Source organism: Scophthalmus maximus, chromosome 15 (assembly GCF_022379125.1).
Source record: "Scophthalmus maximus strain ysfricsl-2021 chromosome 15, ASM2237912v1, whole genome shotgun sequence".
Lineage (NCBI taxonomy): Eukaryota > Metazoa > Chordata > Actinopteri > Pleuronectiformes > Scophthalmidae > Scophthalmus > Scophthalmus maximus.
In genome coordinates this window covers 11,385,305-11,400,473 of record NC_061529.1, presented here as the reverse complement: position 1 = coordinate 11,400,473, position 15,169 = coordinate 11,385,305, and the positions used below count along the sequence as shown (strand labels likewise).

Below are 15,169 nucleotides of genomic sequence, written 5' to 3'. Positions count from 1 at the left end.
TGTAACAGTGTCAACTTTATCAGCCACGCTGGCTTGAATTTAACATATGAAATTAAGACCAGAAAAGGCAAGTTATGATGAAGTTGCGTTGTGCTGGCTTGAATTTGGATGAGGGAGTCTGAAGAGTTAGTCTTGGACCCAGACGAATTGTGGGGGCTCGTTTAATTTATGAAGAGTAAGAAAAGTGGGAAATGGGTAGTTATTGGAAAACGTTCAATATTTCCGTGAGTATGAAAGTTATGAAAAAGTTGAATACGAGCTGGAATGTCCTACTTGAGCTGAACGTTTTTGATGTTTGTATGAAGTTACAGGTTGAAAAATGTCGAAGGAGAAGAGGATGGTGTGAATGGTGCAATAACAAACAAATACTAGAAAATTCAAATGGCAATTTCTGAAAGAATTGTGGTGTGAACAGCTGACACTAACCTGGATTGCTGGCTTGAATTGGATGAGGAAAGCCAAGGGAGTATGAAGAGTTGGGAAATTAGAATAACATAATGTTGAGAATGAAATGAAATCAATACATCCCATTATGATGCAAATGTGATGTCACCCCCATTGATGCAATGATTAAAGGCACACACACTCCTATGATCTGTGATCCCATTTGAATTATAGCAGATACAGAGGCGAGACACCGAGTTACTTGACCAAGTTTGAACCCCCACCCGGAGAGAGGAGCACAATTTCTCGAGGAACTCTTGCTCTTAAAGCCTATGGAGTCAGGGAGGAGCCGCCGCTTAAGGTGAGGGAGAATTTTGCCATCCTTCCAGAGACACGTAGCAGAGGAAACAGACTGTCAAATTGTTTTGGACCATATGAACGGGACTTGATAGTTAAGTTTATAGTAGAAAGACAGTTATGTTTACATTACCTGGCATAATGCTGGCTTTGTCAGACACAAGCGGAAAGCAATGTTATGATAAAGGCCTACAAACTTCATCTATTAGTAACAGCTAACTGTCATGACTTTATCTTATATTCTTTCAAGAATAAACCGGAAATCAAGTGTTTTCCCCTCAACTGCAGTGCATTTCAGGACAGAAGCGATATGATACATAGAGAGAAACAAAAGCACAGTGATGACGAGGACGTGATCAAGGAACTGGTCAGTATGACACTTTCACTCTTTTGGTTAAACTTATAAATACTATTTAAGTTAATATCCAGTTTCACTACTACTACTAACTAATTCAAAAAGTCTTTTCTTCTCATTTTCCCCCCTATTATCATCCTATGCATAATTGTCAACAGTGTGTGGTCAATGGAGTGTCCTATGAGAGAATTGCAAAAGAAGGAAGCAACGTCATCTCCCTGGAAATGTTCTTCTCTGGCTTTCCGCGCATGGTGGGCCTTTCTTTCTTCCCAAGGCTCTGCTTTCTTACCATAGTGGGCCAGAACATCAAACACATCAAGGGTCTCGAGTGCTGTCCTCTGCTCCAGGATCTCTGGGTCGTAGAGTGCCGTCTGACAGTAAGTTTACTATGCTGGTCAGATTTCTAATAATTAATACTGCCTCTGCTAATAAAAATCCTATAAAATGTACTGCCTTGAATCATTTCAATTCACTAGGATTTGTATTGTGAATGATTGCATCTTACTGTTTTTTACTGGACCATCATTTATGGTTCACAACCCATTGTTTAAGAAAAACAGTATCATGTGTAAGTGATTTGTACAGTGCAACTTATATGTATCTAACAATAATTTGTCCCATCCTCTCTTTATTGTAGGTGATATCTGGGCTGCAGCGTTGTGCACAACTGAAGAAACTCTATCTTTATGATAATCAAATATATGAAATAAAGAATTTAGAATTGCTGATCAACCTAGAAGTCCTGTGGCTCAACAACAACTGCATAAGTCAAATACAGGTTTGGACCATATATAAATTCACCTATATATCTATCTATCTATCTATCTATCTATCTATCTATCTATCTATATATCTTGCGATCTAACTTGTACATATAATTGCTGAATGTATACATTTATTGATTCGTTAATCTAATTAAAACTGCATTTAGGCAAATTATTGTATCAGTTAATGAATTTGATGCATTGATATGAGGGAGCATAGATTGTCAAAGGCGCATACAAAATTTTGATCAGCTGAGTCTAATGTATGGTTGTTATTTTCTACAGGGCTTGAACACGCTTCAAAACCTCAAAGAACTAAACCTTGCTGACAACATTATTGAAAAGATTGGTAGGTAAATGGAATCCTCTCTATTTTCTGTTCCAAGTTTGATTGTGAGCTGTTTGAAAAAATAATAATCAAATTATTTTTTATATCTTTTCAGGGCATAACCTTGATCCCAATGTCAGCCTTCAGGATCTTAATCTGTCCGGGAACAAGATCAGTTCTTTTAAGGCAAGATTAAAAACATAAATATGCCTTTGAAAAAGTTTTCCTAATTATTTTGTAAAATCTTATTAAAATCCTTGGTCAGAAAAAAAAGGACATTTCCAAATTCTTGTGAAATGTTGAGGTGTCCGCTAGTTCAGATTTCAAATTATTTTTTAATGGGCTGGCTGCATGAGACCTTCGTTGAGGTATTAATTTCAGCATAATTTCACTTTTTTGTCATTATGGAGTCAATGATATATATTTTAGACATACTGTAGTTGACACGCTCATGCAGACCATTTGGACTGGATCATTGTCTTGTTCAAGGTAATACTGACTGGAAACAAAAGGTTTGGTTGCGCTAACTTTGATTGAATAAACACCTCATATGAAATTACTGCAAGCCTAAATTTGACTTTTAAAAACTCAAATTATTGCCTTTGTGTGCAGCACAAACAAAAGCTAATGTGTGCTTTGTTGTCATAACAGGAGCTGACCCTGCTGGCCTGCTTACCCCATCTGAGAGTGCTATCACTGAGGGACCCCACGTCAACCCCAAACCCAGTGTGTCTGCTGTGTAACTATGCCACACACGTTCTTTACCACAACCCAGGCCTCCAGCAACTTGATTCCTACGACGTGTCGAGCAAGCAAGTCAAGGAAGCAGCTGAGGTATTGAGAAGAATATCATGACCATGTCTTTCACTGTCTGTCACTTGTGTCTGGACCCTTGAGAGGAAACAAAATCTCTCTGTTTATTTACTTTGTTACACAGCAGTATAATTGTCCTATGACTGAGTAACACTGGTAACTTTTAAATTTCCATCAGGTTGCTTCTCAAAAATGTTTACACCACACATTTTTGTTCTGTATTGGTAGATTCCAGTGTTTCTGTTGTGGTCCAAATCTTACTTTTTTCATATTTCATATATTTGTGAATGGATTAATTGAATGTAAGATTATACATAATGCATTACATATGCACATTTCTCTTCAATTTAGCTTTTGTGCCTTTGGCATTTTTGTAAACCTTACCGAGATATTGAGCAGCATTTACAATTAATAAGAAATTCACCTCTGTATATGTAATGCAGGTATTACTTGTTGCATTTCTATATTTTATCTGGCCTGTCGGATTTTTTTTAAGCACAGTGTAAGCATGTGCTTTTTTTCTTTTAGTCCACAGTCATGAAGAAAATGATGTACTACAACATGCGTGTACGTACTGCTCAAAGGAACCTGGCAGGGACTCGGTTAAGTCTGATTGACAGGAAGAAAACCCTGCTACAGTTACCTGAAGATTGTATCAGGACACTCAGTCATGCCCTGAAAAATGTATGTGCAGTACATTTTTGAAATTATTTTAGCAGCTGAGTAAAGTACAGTATGAGCTATGAAGCTAACTGATTTATCACATTGCCAGCTTGAACGTGAGCTCTCCAAGGTGCAGGCTGTTTGTAAGAATTCCACTTGCATGTCAGAGGATGCACCCGGAGGACCGACCCGCCTGGTGGATGATTCATCCAGCAGAGTTGATCCAACCACTGACATCATTTGTGATGAAATGCTTGTCAAGATTGAAGCACTGAAGGAGAGACTGGCACTATGGAGGAGGAGGCTGCATGAGTTAGTTTGTATGCTTGGATAAGATACAGGAAGTTAGTAGTATGTCTCCAATGGGAGAAAAATAATGTTCTCTCGTTTTTTTATGCAGGATTGAAGTCTGTTATCAGAGAGATTTGGCCCAAGCCACAAACATGGTGGATGATACAGTCCATTTTCTGCTGATGGAGCTAGAAAGTGTTGGGAATATTCGTTTGGAGGAGGGCTGCTCCACAGACCCTTGGTAATCAGTCTGTTTTATTATTTGTACCCACAACCATCATGTAATTTACAGTTAAAGAGATCAAATCAAAAGCACACCTACTAATGACATTCATGCGCTGTGTGCACAACAGGTTTAATGCTTGCCGCGACCTCCTACTTTCCCGCTTCTCACATTCAGACTACAGGATTCATGGCATCACTGGCATCAAGATTGATAGAGTTATCCGCGTCTTCAACTGTACTTTGAGGCTTCGCTTCGAGGACAAACTTCAAAGCCTACTAGCCAGCACCGACCCTGATATCTTGTCACTGTAAGTGAAATTGGACTGTAATGAAAAAAGATAAAAAACTAGGTTCTTAACATCAACCTTACAGACCTGTTGGATGTAATGTCCTTACTAACTGGACCATCGTGTATCAGCTTAAATCTTATGCGAACCTTTGAAACAGGGATTACAGACGTCGGCTGGATCACTTGTTCTACGCAGCTGACCCTGAAAAAACCTGTGAGAAGGAAGACATTTTGGGCATTCTGGAGGAGGGCTTCAAAACGGCAGACCAGTATGAGGTGTGTGTACTGCTGCAATTGAATTGATTTGAAGAACTTGCCCACAAAACACATGCCATCACCCAGAATGTATCCCACTGAGCATGAGAAAAGGAGCAAGACAAAAAAATAGAGAACTAATTAGTACTGGGTGGCCACGGGTCCATAAAAAGTCTCAAAATGTCTTCAATTCAAAGGTACAAACAAAATACCTTGAAAAGTCTTGAACTGTCTTGAATTCAGATTGCATGGGTCTTAATTTTTTCGGCATGTCACCACCCAAGGTCACCTCGACAATTTCTGTGCTAGACTCGAGAAGAACAAATATTTGTAGAACGGTGAATGGAGGGAAGGGAAATTTCTTCCTGTGTGAAATTGTAATTCATTATAAATCTAAGTTGGGGAATTTTTAGCGCAACACCATGGTCCCCCTTATTTTAACAGGACCGACAAGAGTGCTATACAACAGAAAACCATCAGTATATATTTTATTAAATGTTATTTTACATGATTTTTAAGTCATTCTCACTTTTTAACATGTTGAATTTGTTGACTCTTAGGCCTTGGGGAGAGAGGGTGCCATTTCTTTATCCAACAGCCTGGGTGTGACCGAACAGCCCAGGATTGAACATGCTCTGCGCCAGGCCAGCCAGCATGATTCTGAGCACAGTGTGGATGCAATCCCATTCAGGCACGGTGGGTTACATTTGCTCACACTATTATGAAACTTATATTGCTCTTTGCAGACTCCTGGGGTTTTTTTTTAATTTAAAAGCTGAAATGCTGGTGTTTTTTGTCTGTAGGTCAGATTATTATTTCCAAAGTGTACGTGGGTCACAGCATGGCTGTCCAGGAGGGAGATCCAGTTGACAGAGGCAGCTATGACAGAATCTGCTCTGTATATCGCAAAGTGAACACTAAGCACAAAGCTGCAACGACGGATGGTATGTGGCACATCAAAAGACATGAAAATAATTATTTCTCAGTCAGTAGTTGCACAATGGCGTAACATCTCTGTGTGCTTTTCATGCAGAAAGACCTTGCTCCTTCAAAACACAAACTGGTCCTGAGTGCAGCCCTAGGCGAAGACAGTGGTTTGTGTTTGACAATGAACTCGTCTTGCCTGAGTACATTGTATACTTTCAATACATAACTGGGGTAATTAATTACATTTTTATTTTTTTACTGTGATAACATATGACTTGCTAAAGTGATCATTTATCCATAGACCAATTCTGTTCTTCTAGTACATGTATCCTTTCTGATTGTTTGATGTTATTCATAGTTTGATGTTTAATTTGAGCAAGAATATCAAAATAGTAAAAAGAAGAAACAAAGGTTCTCACTCATAATGAGCTCTCATTTGTTAAAAAGGTTAAAAATTCAGCAAGGCTTTTAACTAAATCTGAGAGATGGTAAAGCCATTATTCATTCTGTATGGTCATTGTTGTCTTTTTGGGGTTGCACACTCTTTTTAGAATTGACCACAATCACTACATGTTAATAAATATGAACTTACCCAGCAGTTCATGCTTTAAACCTTTTGATATGCTGTTATTAGAACCAAGACCAACCTGCATCACCGGGACAGAGCACAGACAGAGATGACACTTCCAACAATATCATCCTGGACAAGGAAGTTCTCAACATGGAACCTGTGCTGAAAGCGCAGCCCAAGTTGTTGAGCTTGGATGACAAAATTCTTCTTAATGTGGCCAGTGCCAATGTATTGAGTCAGATCACTGTAAGTATTCTGGCCCATGATTATGAAGCCATTTCATATACCAGAGATGAACTATCTGCAATGTTCTGAATCTGCAGGTACTGAACCTTCATGGGAACAGTCTGAACAAGATGAAGGAGATTTCCTGCCTTACGGCTCTGCGGCATCTTACCATCAGCTTCAATGAGTTCACACGCCTTGATGACATTTCTCACATGGTAGGAGCGATGATAGGAAAATGTGCTATTGAGCTTAAACTAAACAGTGTGCCATGAGAAACATAAATCGTTTGTCCCTCCTAAAATCACAGCCCAATCTTGAGTTTTTGGATGTAAGCTTCAACCGCCTGGTGACCCTAGAGGGGCTGAGAGGGTTGGGACACCTCAAACAGCTCGACGTGCGCTGGAACAGCTTGAGCAGAGCCAGAGAAAATGCTGTAGTGTTAAGAAGACATACGCCTGCTCTTCTGAAGCTTGACACCAGATACAACCCCTGGAAAAGAGTGTGTGCTGTGATCCAAGATTTAATTAAACCAAAATACAAGCAAGTTTTAACTCAAAAATACTAATACTTAATACATAATTATTGTATAGTATGTGCTGCAATGTTCTGTAAGTGGCCTGAAATCAAAGTCCATGAGGAGGTAAACAGTGAAGCTGTTTTTCTCCTTCCAGCTGGAGGCAGTCAGAATGACCATACTGGGACGACTAACAACACTCACACACCTTGATGATGTGATGGTCACAGAGGAGGAGGCTGCTGATGCTGTTGCCATGGCTGCTGAGTCCAAAATTAACCAGGTTACAAATTTGCAGATTTTAGTTTTTATATACAAGAGTGAATGTACCAATTTTTTGTTCTTGCAGTTGGTCCAGAAAAATGGAATTTCCATTGATTACTTACAAAATACGTGGTCACACAAACCTGCTGAAGGTTTCAGTATGTGAATATCCATTAATGTAGAATGTATTGTAATTAAATTGGAGCTGTTGACACTTTGCTCACAGGCGTCTCTTCTGGCTCATTCGCGCACCAATAGTAATCGTCCCCGAAGTCTCAGTCTGCTGTCAACAGCTCAGCTCCTGTGTCTTCACAATCCAGCGCCCTGGGGGCTCAGCAGAGAGCTGGAGCCAGACTGGATGGCGAAGGTGAGCTTCAGCATGTGGGTGTCTCTGTACAGGAGGTTTTTTAAGTTAGTAAGTCTCACTTATAAGTAAACGACCCTACAAGAGGTTGAATGCCTGCCACTCCTAACTAGTGAGTCAGAATTAAAGCGGCATTTCGGATTGAAAAGTGAAGCATCTTGCCTTAATATAGCACTTAGATATACCACGACCTGGATGACAGAGAATCTTTCCTTTGAAGGAATGATTTCCTTTGGGAAATGCGTCCTCCAGAGTGTGACCAGGTTGCGTGATGTTTTACTACGGTCATTAATTTAAATTTGTAATGCGTTTAACATTTTTAGTCATTTATACATTTGTAATGTTTCCGTGACCCTACAATTTTGACCAGATCACAGCCCTGAACCTTGACAGCCAGAGGATTCCCAAGCTAATCAATCTAAGTAAGATGGTGAACCTGCGCTGGGCCTCCTTCAATGACAATGACCTCTCTAAAGTGGAGGGACTGGAGAGCTGCCAGAAGCTGGAAGAACTTTCCCTAAACAACAACAGCATCAGCACACTCAGTGGTAAGTCTCACTGTCAACTTGACACTATCAGTACGTTGTGTGTTGGTTGTTTCATGACAGGATAAAAACAAACTAAACCTAACCAAAAAGAAAACTTGGTTGATTTGTTTCTCACACCCCCATCTCTTCTGTCTTTGCTTTTCTGTTTCTCCAGGCCTGTCGAAACTGCATTGCCTAATTAAGCTGAGTGTTGATAGCAATCGTCTTTCTACTCTGGATGCTTCAGTCCTCGATCAGTTGCCCAACCTGTCCTTCCTGTCTGTGGAGAACAACTGTATCAGTTCCCTGCATGGCATCCAGAGGGTTCGCTCCCTCCTTGAACTCTACATCGGTAACAACAAGATTTCTGTATCACGAGACATCTACTATCTGAAGGCAAGAATCTAGAAAACTAAAGTATCACCTATGTTACTTCCTATGACATGGGAGAGCAATAAGTTCTGAATGTGTCTTTTTTTCTTCTTATTGTGTATTTTTAGCCCATTTGTCACATCTTCTTTTCAGGGACTGACAAACCTCATCATTCTGAATCTTTATGGGAATCCTTTGGTGGAGAAACTAGAAAACTATCGGATATATGTGGTGTTTCACCTTTCCTCCCTGAGAGCACTGGATGGGACGGCAGTAGTATGTGTCAAAAACAACAACCAATTGAACCTCTCAGACATTGAAGTGATGATGACGCATTATATCCAGCTTTTTGTGCTGTTGTTTTCTCAAGGAAGCAATTGAGAGTGAAAGTGCAAAGGAAATGTTTGGAGGAAGACTAACCTCTGACATGGTCGCAGAGAAGCTGGGCCACATTAACTACACAGACATCACCTATCTCACTCTGCAGTCCTGCTCTCTTAGGTAAGGACTCACAGACAAACATGACACGTCCAATAATTTGCGTAATTAACTATGCTGAAAAGTTAAACAACAGAAAGTAGCATTCAAATTTTCTTTTTTCCCACAGGATTGTAGATCTGTCTCCATCAGACCTGTTCAGTAGCCTGCATAGTATCAACTTAGACCACAACAACCTGACCTCCTTCTCGGGCCTCATTTACCTGCCCAACATCAAAGTACAAAATACACTGACTCAATAATCAAAAGGCTGGCTTTAAATGAGTCGTGGACAACATTAATTATTTTCAGTGTCTTCTTTGCAGTCTCTGTGTCTGAACTACAATCACATCGAGTCCATCCTGCCCAGGCAAAGGACTTATCTGACAAACAGACAGATCCTCCACAACAAAGTCCACTCCAGTGGTTACGGTCAACAGAGTCTGTCCAAAGGCAACAGGTAGAACAGCTCTCTCTTGTGTATTTGTCCATTTTTTTTACAAGGTAAGACTGTTCCCAAATGTGAAGAATGAACTTCAACTGTATGTGCAGACTGTAACCATTAGGGGGCAGTACTGACCTGCCAATGGATGACCTATTTTGACATATTTCTGTCACAGTTGTTGCCTGTGAGTATCCATCCATCCATTATCTATACCGCTTTATCCATTAGGGGTTGGGGGGGTGTCACCCTGGACAGGTATCCAACATACAGAGACAAACAACCATTCACTCTCACATTCACAATTATGGTAAATATAGTTTCTTACAGTTTCAAATATTGAAATTTAATTTAAAATACGTTTATATTATATTGATATTTATCAATAAAATAAGCTGAATATTCAGATATTGGTTTAAATTTTTTCTTTACGTTTCTGGGTTTTAAGGATGCGAGCTATGTTGCATGATATGGTCTTTCGCTCACATTTTCCTTTTGTGTAAAACCAGTCCATAGGCAGTGTTGTGACAGGCAGGCTTTTGTATTGCCTGGGCTGTGACTGCCTTTATGTGGCCTGCACCTGTGAGGTCTGACAAGTTAAATGAGGCAGCAGGGGGGAGAGAGAGATGTTCATTTAACCACACAGATTGCAGACTGTCATTCTGTGGCTGTTTTCAAGGGAAACCTGGCCCACTGGCAGCCTGGAGCCACTGATGGGCAGCCTGGAGGTGCTGCATTTGAGTCACAATGGGATCTCCAATATGGCCAATCTGCAGCTCAGCAGGCTCACCAATCTTAAAGCCCTTTTCCTTCAAGGTATGTATGGTTGACGTACCAACCCGCCCTCACAAAGAAAGTGCAGTGTACAGAACCCGTGAAAGGGCAAGCACCGAGAGCAAAGTCTCCTATTGACCTAAGGCCAGGTGGGTGATGAGACTGGAAGAAAAGAACAACTGACTTTCTTTTTCGCAGCTTTTGATGGATTTTGATTGAGTTTTGTTTTGTTAGTGTGATTTGTCCCACAAGCCAACATTACTTATCCTTTTTTCTTCTACTTGTTGCTCAGAAACCATTTGAAGCGGTCTCTGTAATTTCAGTGCTTTTCAGACAAGGAGCAAACCAAAAGTTATCACGCCAATGTTTACGTAGCCTTAACATTCAGCTTTTTATATCTAAGAGTGAATGTCTAGAGTGTGCAGTCTACTCTATAAAGTAGATATTTATTATAAATAAATTCTACTGTTTGGGATGTCTTTCCATTGTTTTGATAATGTTTTCTCTTCCTAGGTAATGAGATCAGCCACGTGGAAGGGTTAGAGGGGCTTCACCAGCTCAGAGAGCTTGTCTTAGACAGGAACCGGATCAAAGCTCTGGCTGAGAACTCTTTCATAGCCCAGAACATCCTACTAGAGCTGCACCTAGCAGAGAACCGGATCCGGGAGCTCAACCATCTCGATCCTCTGACTGAGCTCCGCAAGCTGTTTATTGGCATGAACAAGCTGCAGGTATACTCCTCCTAACATGCTGAATATTTTTAATGCTTATATTCTCTTTTAATAAAACGACACATCCAGATTTTCAATTAAACTGCCTGAATGACTCGTACCAGAGTGATTTCTTGAGGTGACCACCAAGGTCACAGTCCACTTTTCTGTCATTTCTGTTAAACACTCACTTTTGCTGATTGGTTCTTATGCAAAATGTGTGCGATGTTTAAGAATGTATTCCATTCAACATGCAGCAGTATTACTTTTTCCTGTATTTGCAAAGTAAGACATGAAGTATAGTAATCATAAGTCATTACCACCCACTGTGCCACACGAGGGGTAGCATTATGGAGAATCAAGTTTGATTGAAGGTCAGGACCATGTGTATGAAGAAAGGGAAACAATCAGCACAACATGTAATCAGCTTCTCAGTCTGCATCTCCCTCTCACCCGGGGTGCGTGATTTGCACTAACGTTGCTAGTTCCCTCTTCCCTTTACCTCCTTAATGTTTTCATACATTCAATTAAGACATGAAATACAGCAATCATCCCAGCGCAACAGTCCTCACAGTGGGGGGATCTTTGAATCTCTGCCAAATCCAAGCATAAACCTGTGAATGAGAGAAAACAGCCCCCATGCCCTGTTATGTGGCCAAACTCTCATGAGATTAATGAGAGCTCACACATGTAATCTCTCCCATCAGCTGCTTTTGTCCTCCCCTTCTCCAAAATTATGAAAGGTTCAACCCTGATGCATATGTCTCTATTATCCACACACTGCAGGCTGCAAACAGTGGGAAAGAACATTTGAATGTGGGGGTATGGTGTGAAAAAGAACTCAAATTAGTCTTTGTTTCTGCTTTTTGAAGGACATCACAGAGCTCGACAAACTAGAAGTGCTTCCCTCGCTGACTGAGCTCTCAGTTGTTGGCAATCCTGTGAGTATTATTAGTGTTTTTGTGTTAAACATAGGTAGATGTTAGGGGTTATTTGCTATTATGAGCTTGCACAGTGATGTGAATAAACAAGCTGTCAGTCTCACTTCTCTGTCTTGAACTCTTTCACTCGCAAACAATTTATCAACAGCACGCTCACAGGCTCAGTTTCTCACTTGCACAATTCAGAACACTAACCCAGGGGAACTCTTTGGTTCCAAATTAAGCAATGACATGATGGGCCGTCTGCTGTGCTTCAAACTGGCAGGCGTCAGAGACAAAATCCATTGACCAAATGGCAGGGCGCTATTGGCCCGCTAACATCTCCCATCTGGAGCTCATGGATCAGGCCGGAGCCAAACGTGCAGCTCCCTATCGTCCATAGGGCCATGCTCAGCTGTGGTAGTCTCTTTACTGCTCGGGCCCATCCCCCTTCACTTCCCATAGGGGGGGTTTAATCCGGCCTTCGGGTTGAGGGTAGACGCCAACAGCCACCCTGGAGACAATACCCCCTGCTGTTGACCGCATGAGATGGTTACTTCACCCATTTCCCCTAGCCAAAGTCCTCTCCGCTAGGCATCTATTGGCACGCACTCATAACTTAATCATAGGAGCATTGTCCTCCAGGAATGTACAGTTCTGTAACTGGACAGGCTGGATTTGTACCCTGGCCAGAGGGTGCCGCAGCTGGGCAGAGAACTATCTGCTCCTGTCAGCTGGGTCACTAGAATAGCTGCTGGGAACATAACTACGTAGGAATCCACATAGCATCATATTTATCCCAGATGTAACACGCAGGCTTCATTCAGGCTCCAATATCAAAAATTGTTAAAAGCTGGTTAAGGCCAGGGTAATTCACAACTTTTAGTTTTATCTAACGTGAGATTTTTGTTCTCCTAGGTCGCCCGCAATTCTATCCACAGACCAGCAGTGGTACTTCAACTGTCCCAGTTGCAGGTCCTGGATGGAGTGATGGTCACTCTGGAGGAAAGGACCAGGGCTGAACTCTTCAGCGATGATTCAACGGTAAGAACTGTACACACCATTCATACTCTTTCAGTAAAAATAATGAATAAACACAGCCTTCAGTGCATCTTCTTTCTTTTTGGTTCTGAGTGTAGTTAAGAATTTATTATGGGAATTTGTGACATCTCTGAAATCCTGGCCGCAGCCCTGCATATACACGTAGGTACAACACATATCATTGCATCTATAAGTGTCAGTATTATTTACGTAATTATAAGAATTAGTCTGAAAGAGCTTAAAACAACGGTTATACAACTGTTCTTTCTCTCTCTCCTCTATCTCTTCTCTCCTCTCACCCCAACCGGTCGCAGCAGATGTTCTGCCCACCACTGTGTCTGGTTCTGCTAGAAATGTATTCCTGTTAAAAGGGAGAGTTTTTTCTCCACGGTCGCCAAGTGTTTGCTCATTGTGGGAACTGTTGGGTTTCTCTGTAATATTGCGAGGTCTCGACCTTACCATGTAAAGTGCCTTGAGATAATGTATGTTGTGATTTGGCACTATATAAATAAAATTGAAATGATTTGAATTGAATATCATTATTTTTTATCCTTAACAAAGGAGGTTATCCCTCTTTACTTACATTTACACCTTAAAATTGCCCTGTACAACCACAATCTGACCTGCCGGCCACTGAGCAGCACCACTGGAGCAGCTGGGATTAAAGGTTTTTCTTTTAACCACATTGTTGATGAAGGAGGGGTTCCCAGATTTAATGCATCCAGTCTGGGGACTGAACTGACAATCTTCCGTTCAAATGTTAACTAAAAGTAAAATGTCCAGCTGAAAGAAAAAAAGGATGAAAACAACCAAACAGCAGCCACCTAAAAAGGAAAAGCCTGGATCAAACTCTTTTAGTCTGACTGATCTGATCATGTAATGAGAGACCAGGGCAGTAATTCTCTTGCAGCTCTGAATTAAAAGCAGCCTAAGCCTCCTGGCATCATCCTGCTGATTAGATGAAATGTGCCCGGCCGATAACGCACCAGTGGATTTACCCCCTATTAGCCAGGTCAACATGACCCCCTTCGCTTGTTAATCGTAGATGTGGAAATGACGGAGCAGAGATCAAGGGTTTTCTCATTAAAAACACAAACACAGACCTCCCCCTTATCGAATCTCATAACTGCCATCTCAGTTGCCCCTCTCAGTCTGTGCCTGTGACTGCTTTTGTATGAATTTGAACATTGTTATTGATGAGTAGTAATTACTACTCCCCATGTAAGATGCTTATATATGTGGAACAACAAGCAATCGAATGACCAATCCCCTGCCAAGTGTGAGTGGAGTGGACAGACTGCAGTTACAGTGGCAGCCGTAGAAGGTTACAATTAGGATGCAAATGTTAGTGAGGACAAAGACAATTGGACCTGGAGGCACTTTTTTTACACAGTATGTTAATATTTGATAATGATTCTCATTGCATCCTGTCCTATAGTATTACTTGTATCTTTCTTTTGCTCCCCCGTTAATATTTCTCTTACAGCTATGCTACCAGTGCCCTGGAGCCTCTCCTCCTACCTCTGAAATCAACCTGCCTGGACTGTTCCCCCTCATGCCTCGAAACACCCCTCTTAAAGGAATGAGTATAAGTGGAGGACTGCAGAGCTTTATGCATGGGCACGATTTCCTGTCAAGTAGTACGGATGAAGCCCAATCTCATTACACATACAAACGTAAGTTTTTAAATTAATAGAATTTTACATTACACCACACGCTACCACTGTACCCAGAGTATGTTATGAAGAGAAAGGATGGGAGAAGAGGAGCATTACAAGAGAAAGTATTGACTTTTTCATTATTGCCAGATAACTCTTATATATTAAGTCAACAACTTTTTCCAAAACTACATTCTTGCTTTTATTTTCCAAAACAGAAAAGAAGCACAAGCACAGTATTGCTGCTCGAAGCGGCCAAATGGACATTACCTTCAGACACAGTAGAAGAGCAGGAAGCATCCTGCCAACCACGAGTCTCCTGACTGACGGGAACAGACAGAGTCCTCATCACGAATCACAACCAGGAGGAATACAGCAGGTTGTTCATTCTAGAGATATAATTATATTTCGGTAAAATATGGGTGATCTGTTTTAAAGATGTTACGAATGCATAACTTTTACTTATATTTGTTGTATTCCAGATTCCCAAATGGTGGTAAACCTCCACCCATGTAGCAGCCAGAGGGGTAACTGTGGTGTGGTGATGTAATATAGTAGTGTTATGCCCTGGCATGGCATTTCTTTGGAGTGCCTTTTGCATTTGAAGAGGCAGTATACAACTTTGTATGAACTTTAAATAAAATGTATAAATCTTA

General features: G+C 41.0%; 2 protein-coding genes across 10 annotated transcripts in view; one reads left to right on the top strand and one right to left on the bottom strand.

Moving 5' to 3' along the window:
• rtn1a (reticulon 1a) overlaps positions 1 to 542 on the bottom strand; it is a 22,628-nt gene extending 22,086 nt beyond the window's left edge. The window contains exon 1 of the mRNA XM_035610691.2: positions 427 to 542. The gene's annotated coding sequence lies outside the window, so the exon portion shown is untranslated. The remainder of the gene's footprint in view (positions 1 to 426) is intronic.
• Positions 1 to 15,169, top strand: part of lrrc9 (leucine rich repeat containing 9) — a 15,850-nt gene extending 681 nt beyond the window's left edge. For 2 of the 9 annotated variants that reach the window (XM_035610679.2, XM_035610680.2), the window contains exons 2-34: positions 619 to 745; positions 1,030 to 1,108; positions 1,255 to 1,473; positions 1,734 to 1,874; positions 2,146 to 2,209; positions 2,304 to 2,374; positions 2,840 to 3,022; positions 3,530 to 3,685; positions 3,774 to 3,976; positions 4,065 to 4,196; positions 4,309 to 4,488; positions 4,625 to 4,745; positions 5,285 to 5,420; positions 5,528 to 5,668; positions 5,758 to 5,882; positions 6,286 to 6,468; positions 6,546 to 6,665; positions 6,758 to 6,949; positions 7,122 to 7,247; positions 7,455 to 7,595; positions 7,963 to 8,140; positions 8,295 to 8,515; positions 8,645 to 8,767; positions 8,862 to 8,992; positions 9,099 to 9,207; positions 9,295 to 9,428; positions 10,090 to 10,226; positions 10,698 to 10,915; positions 11,767 to 11,835; positions 12,733 to 12,858; positions 14,342 to 14,531; positions 14,732 to 14,892; positions 14,996 to 15,169. In XM_035610679.2, coding sequence (XP_035466572.1) covers positions 717 to 745; positions 1,030 to 1,108; positions 1,255 to 1,473; positions 1,734 to 1,874; positions 2,146 to 2,209; positions 2,304 to 2,374; positions 2,840 to 3,022; positions 3,530 to 3,685; positions 3,774 to 3,976; positions 4,065 to 4,196; positions 4,309 to 4,488; positions 4,625 to 4,745; positions 5,285 to 5,420; positions 5,528 to 5,668; positions 5,758 to 5,882; positions 6,286 to 6,468; positions 6,546 to 6,665; positions 6,758 to 6,949; positions 7,122 to 7,247; positions 7,455 to 7,595; positions 7,963 to 8,140; positions 8,295 to 8,515; positions 8,645 to 8,767; positions 8,862 to 8,992; positions 9,099 to 9,207; positions 9,295 to 9,428; positions 10,090 to 10,226; positions 10,698 to 10,915; positions 11,767 to 11,835; positions 12,733 to 12,858; positions 14,342 to 14,531; positions 14,732 to 14,892; positions 14,996 to 15,013 — 4,557 coding nt within the window. In that variant the 5' untranslated portion in view covers positions 619 to 716 and the 3' untranslated portion in view covers positions 15,014 to 15,169. Of the gene's footprint in view, positions 1 to 618; positions 746 to 1,010; positions 1,109 to 1,254; positions 1,474 to 1,733; positions 1,875 to 2,145; positions 2,210 to 2,303; positions 2,375 to 2,839; positions 3,023 to 3,529; positions 3,686 to 3,773; positions 3,977 to 4,064; positions 4,197 to 4,308; positions 4,489 to 4,624; positions 4,746 to 5,284; positions 5,421 to 5,527; positions 5,669 to 5,757; positions 5,883 to 6,285; positions 6,469 to 6,545; positions 6,666 to 6,757; positions 6,950 to 7,121; positions 7,248 to 7,454; positions 7,596 to 7,962; positions 8,141 to 8,294; positions 8,516 to 8,644; positions 8,768 to 8,861; positions 8,993 to 9,098; positions 9,208 to 9,294; positions 9,429 to 10,089; positions 10,227 to 10,697; positions 10,916 to 11,766; positions 11,836 to 12,732; positions 12,859 to 12,953; positions 13,022 to 13,169; positions 13,828 to 14,341; positions 14,532 to 14,731; positions 14,893 to 14,995 lie in introns of those variants that run through there. The other 7 variants (XM_035610687.2, XM_047337772.1, XM_047337774.1 and 4 more) reach the window with 7 other exon arrangements.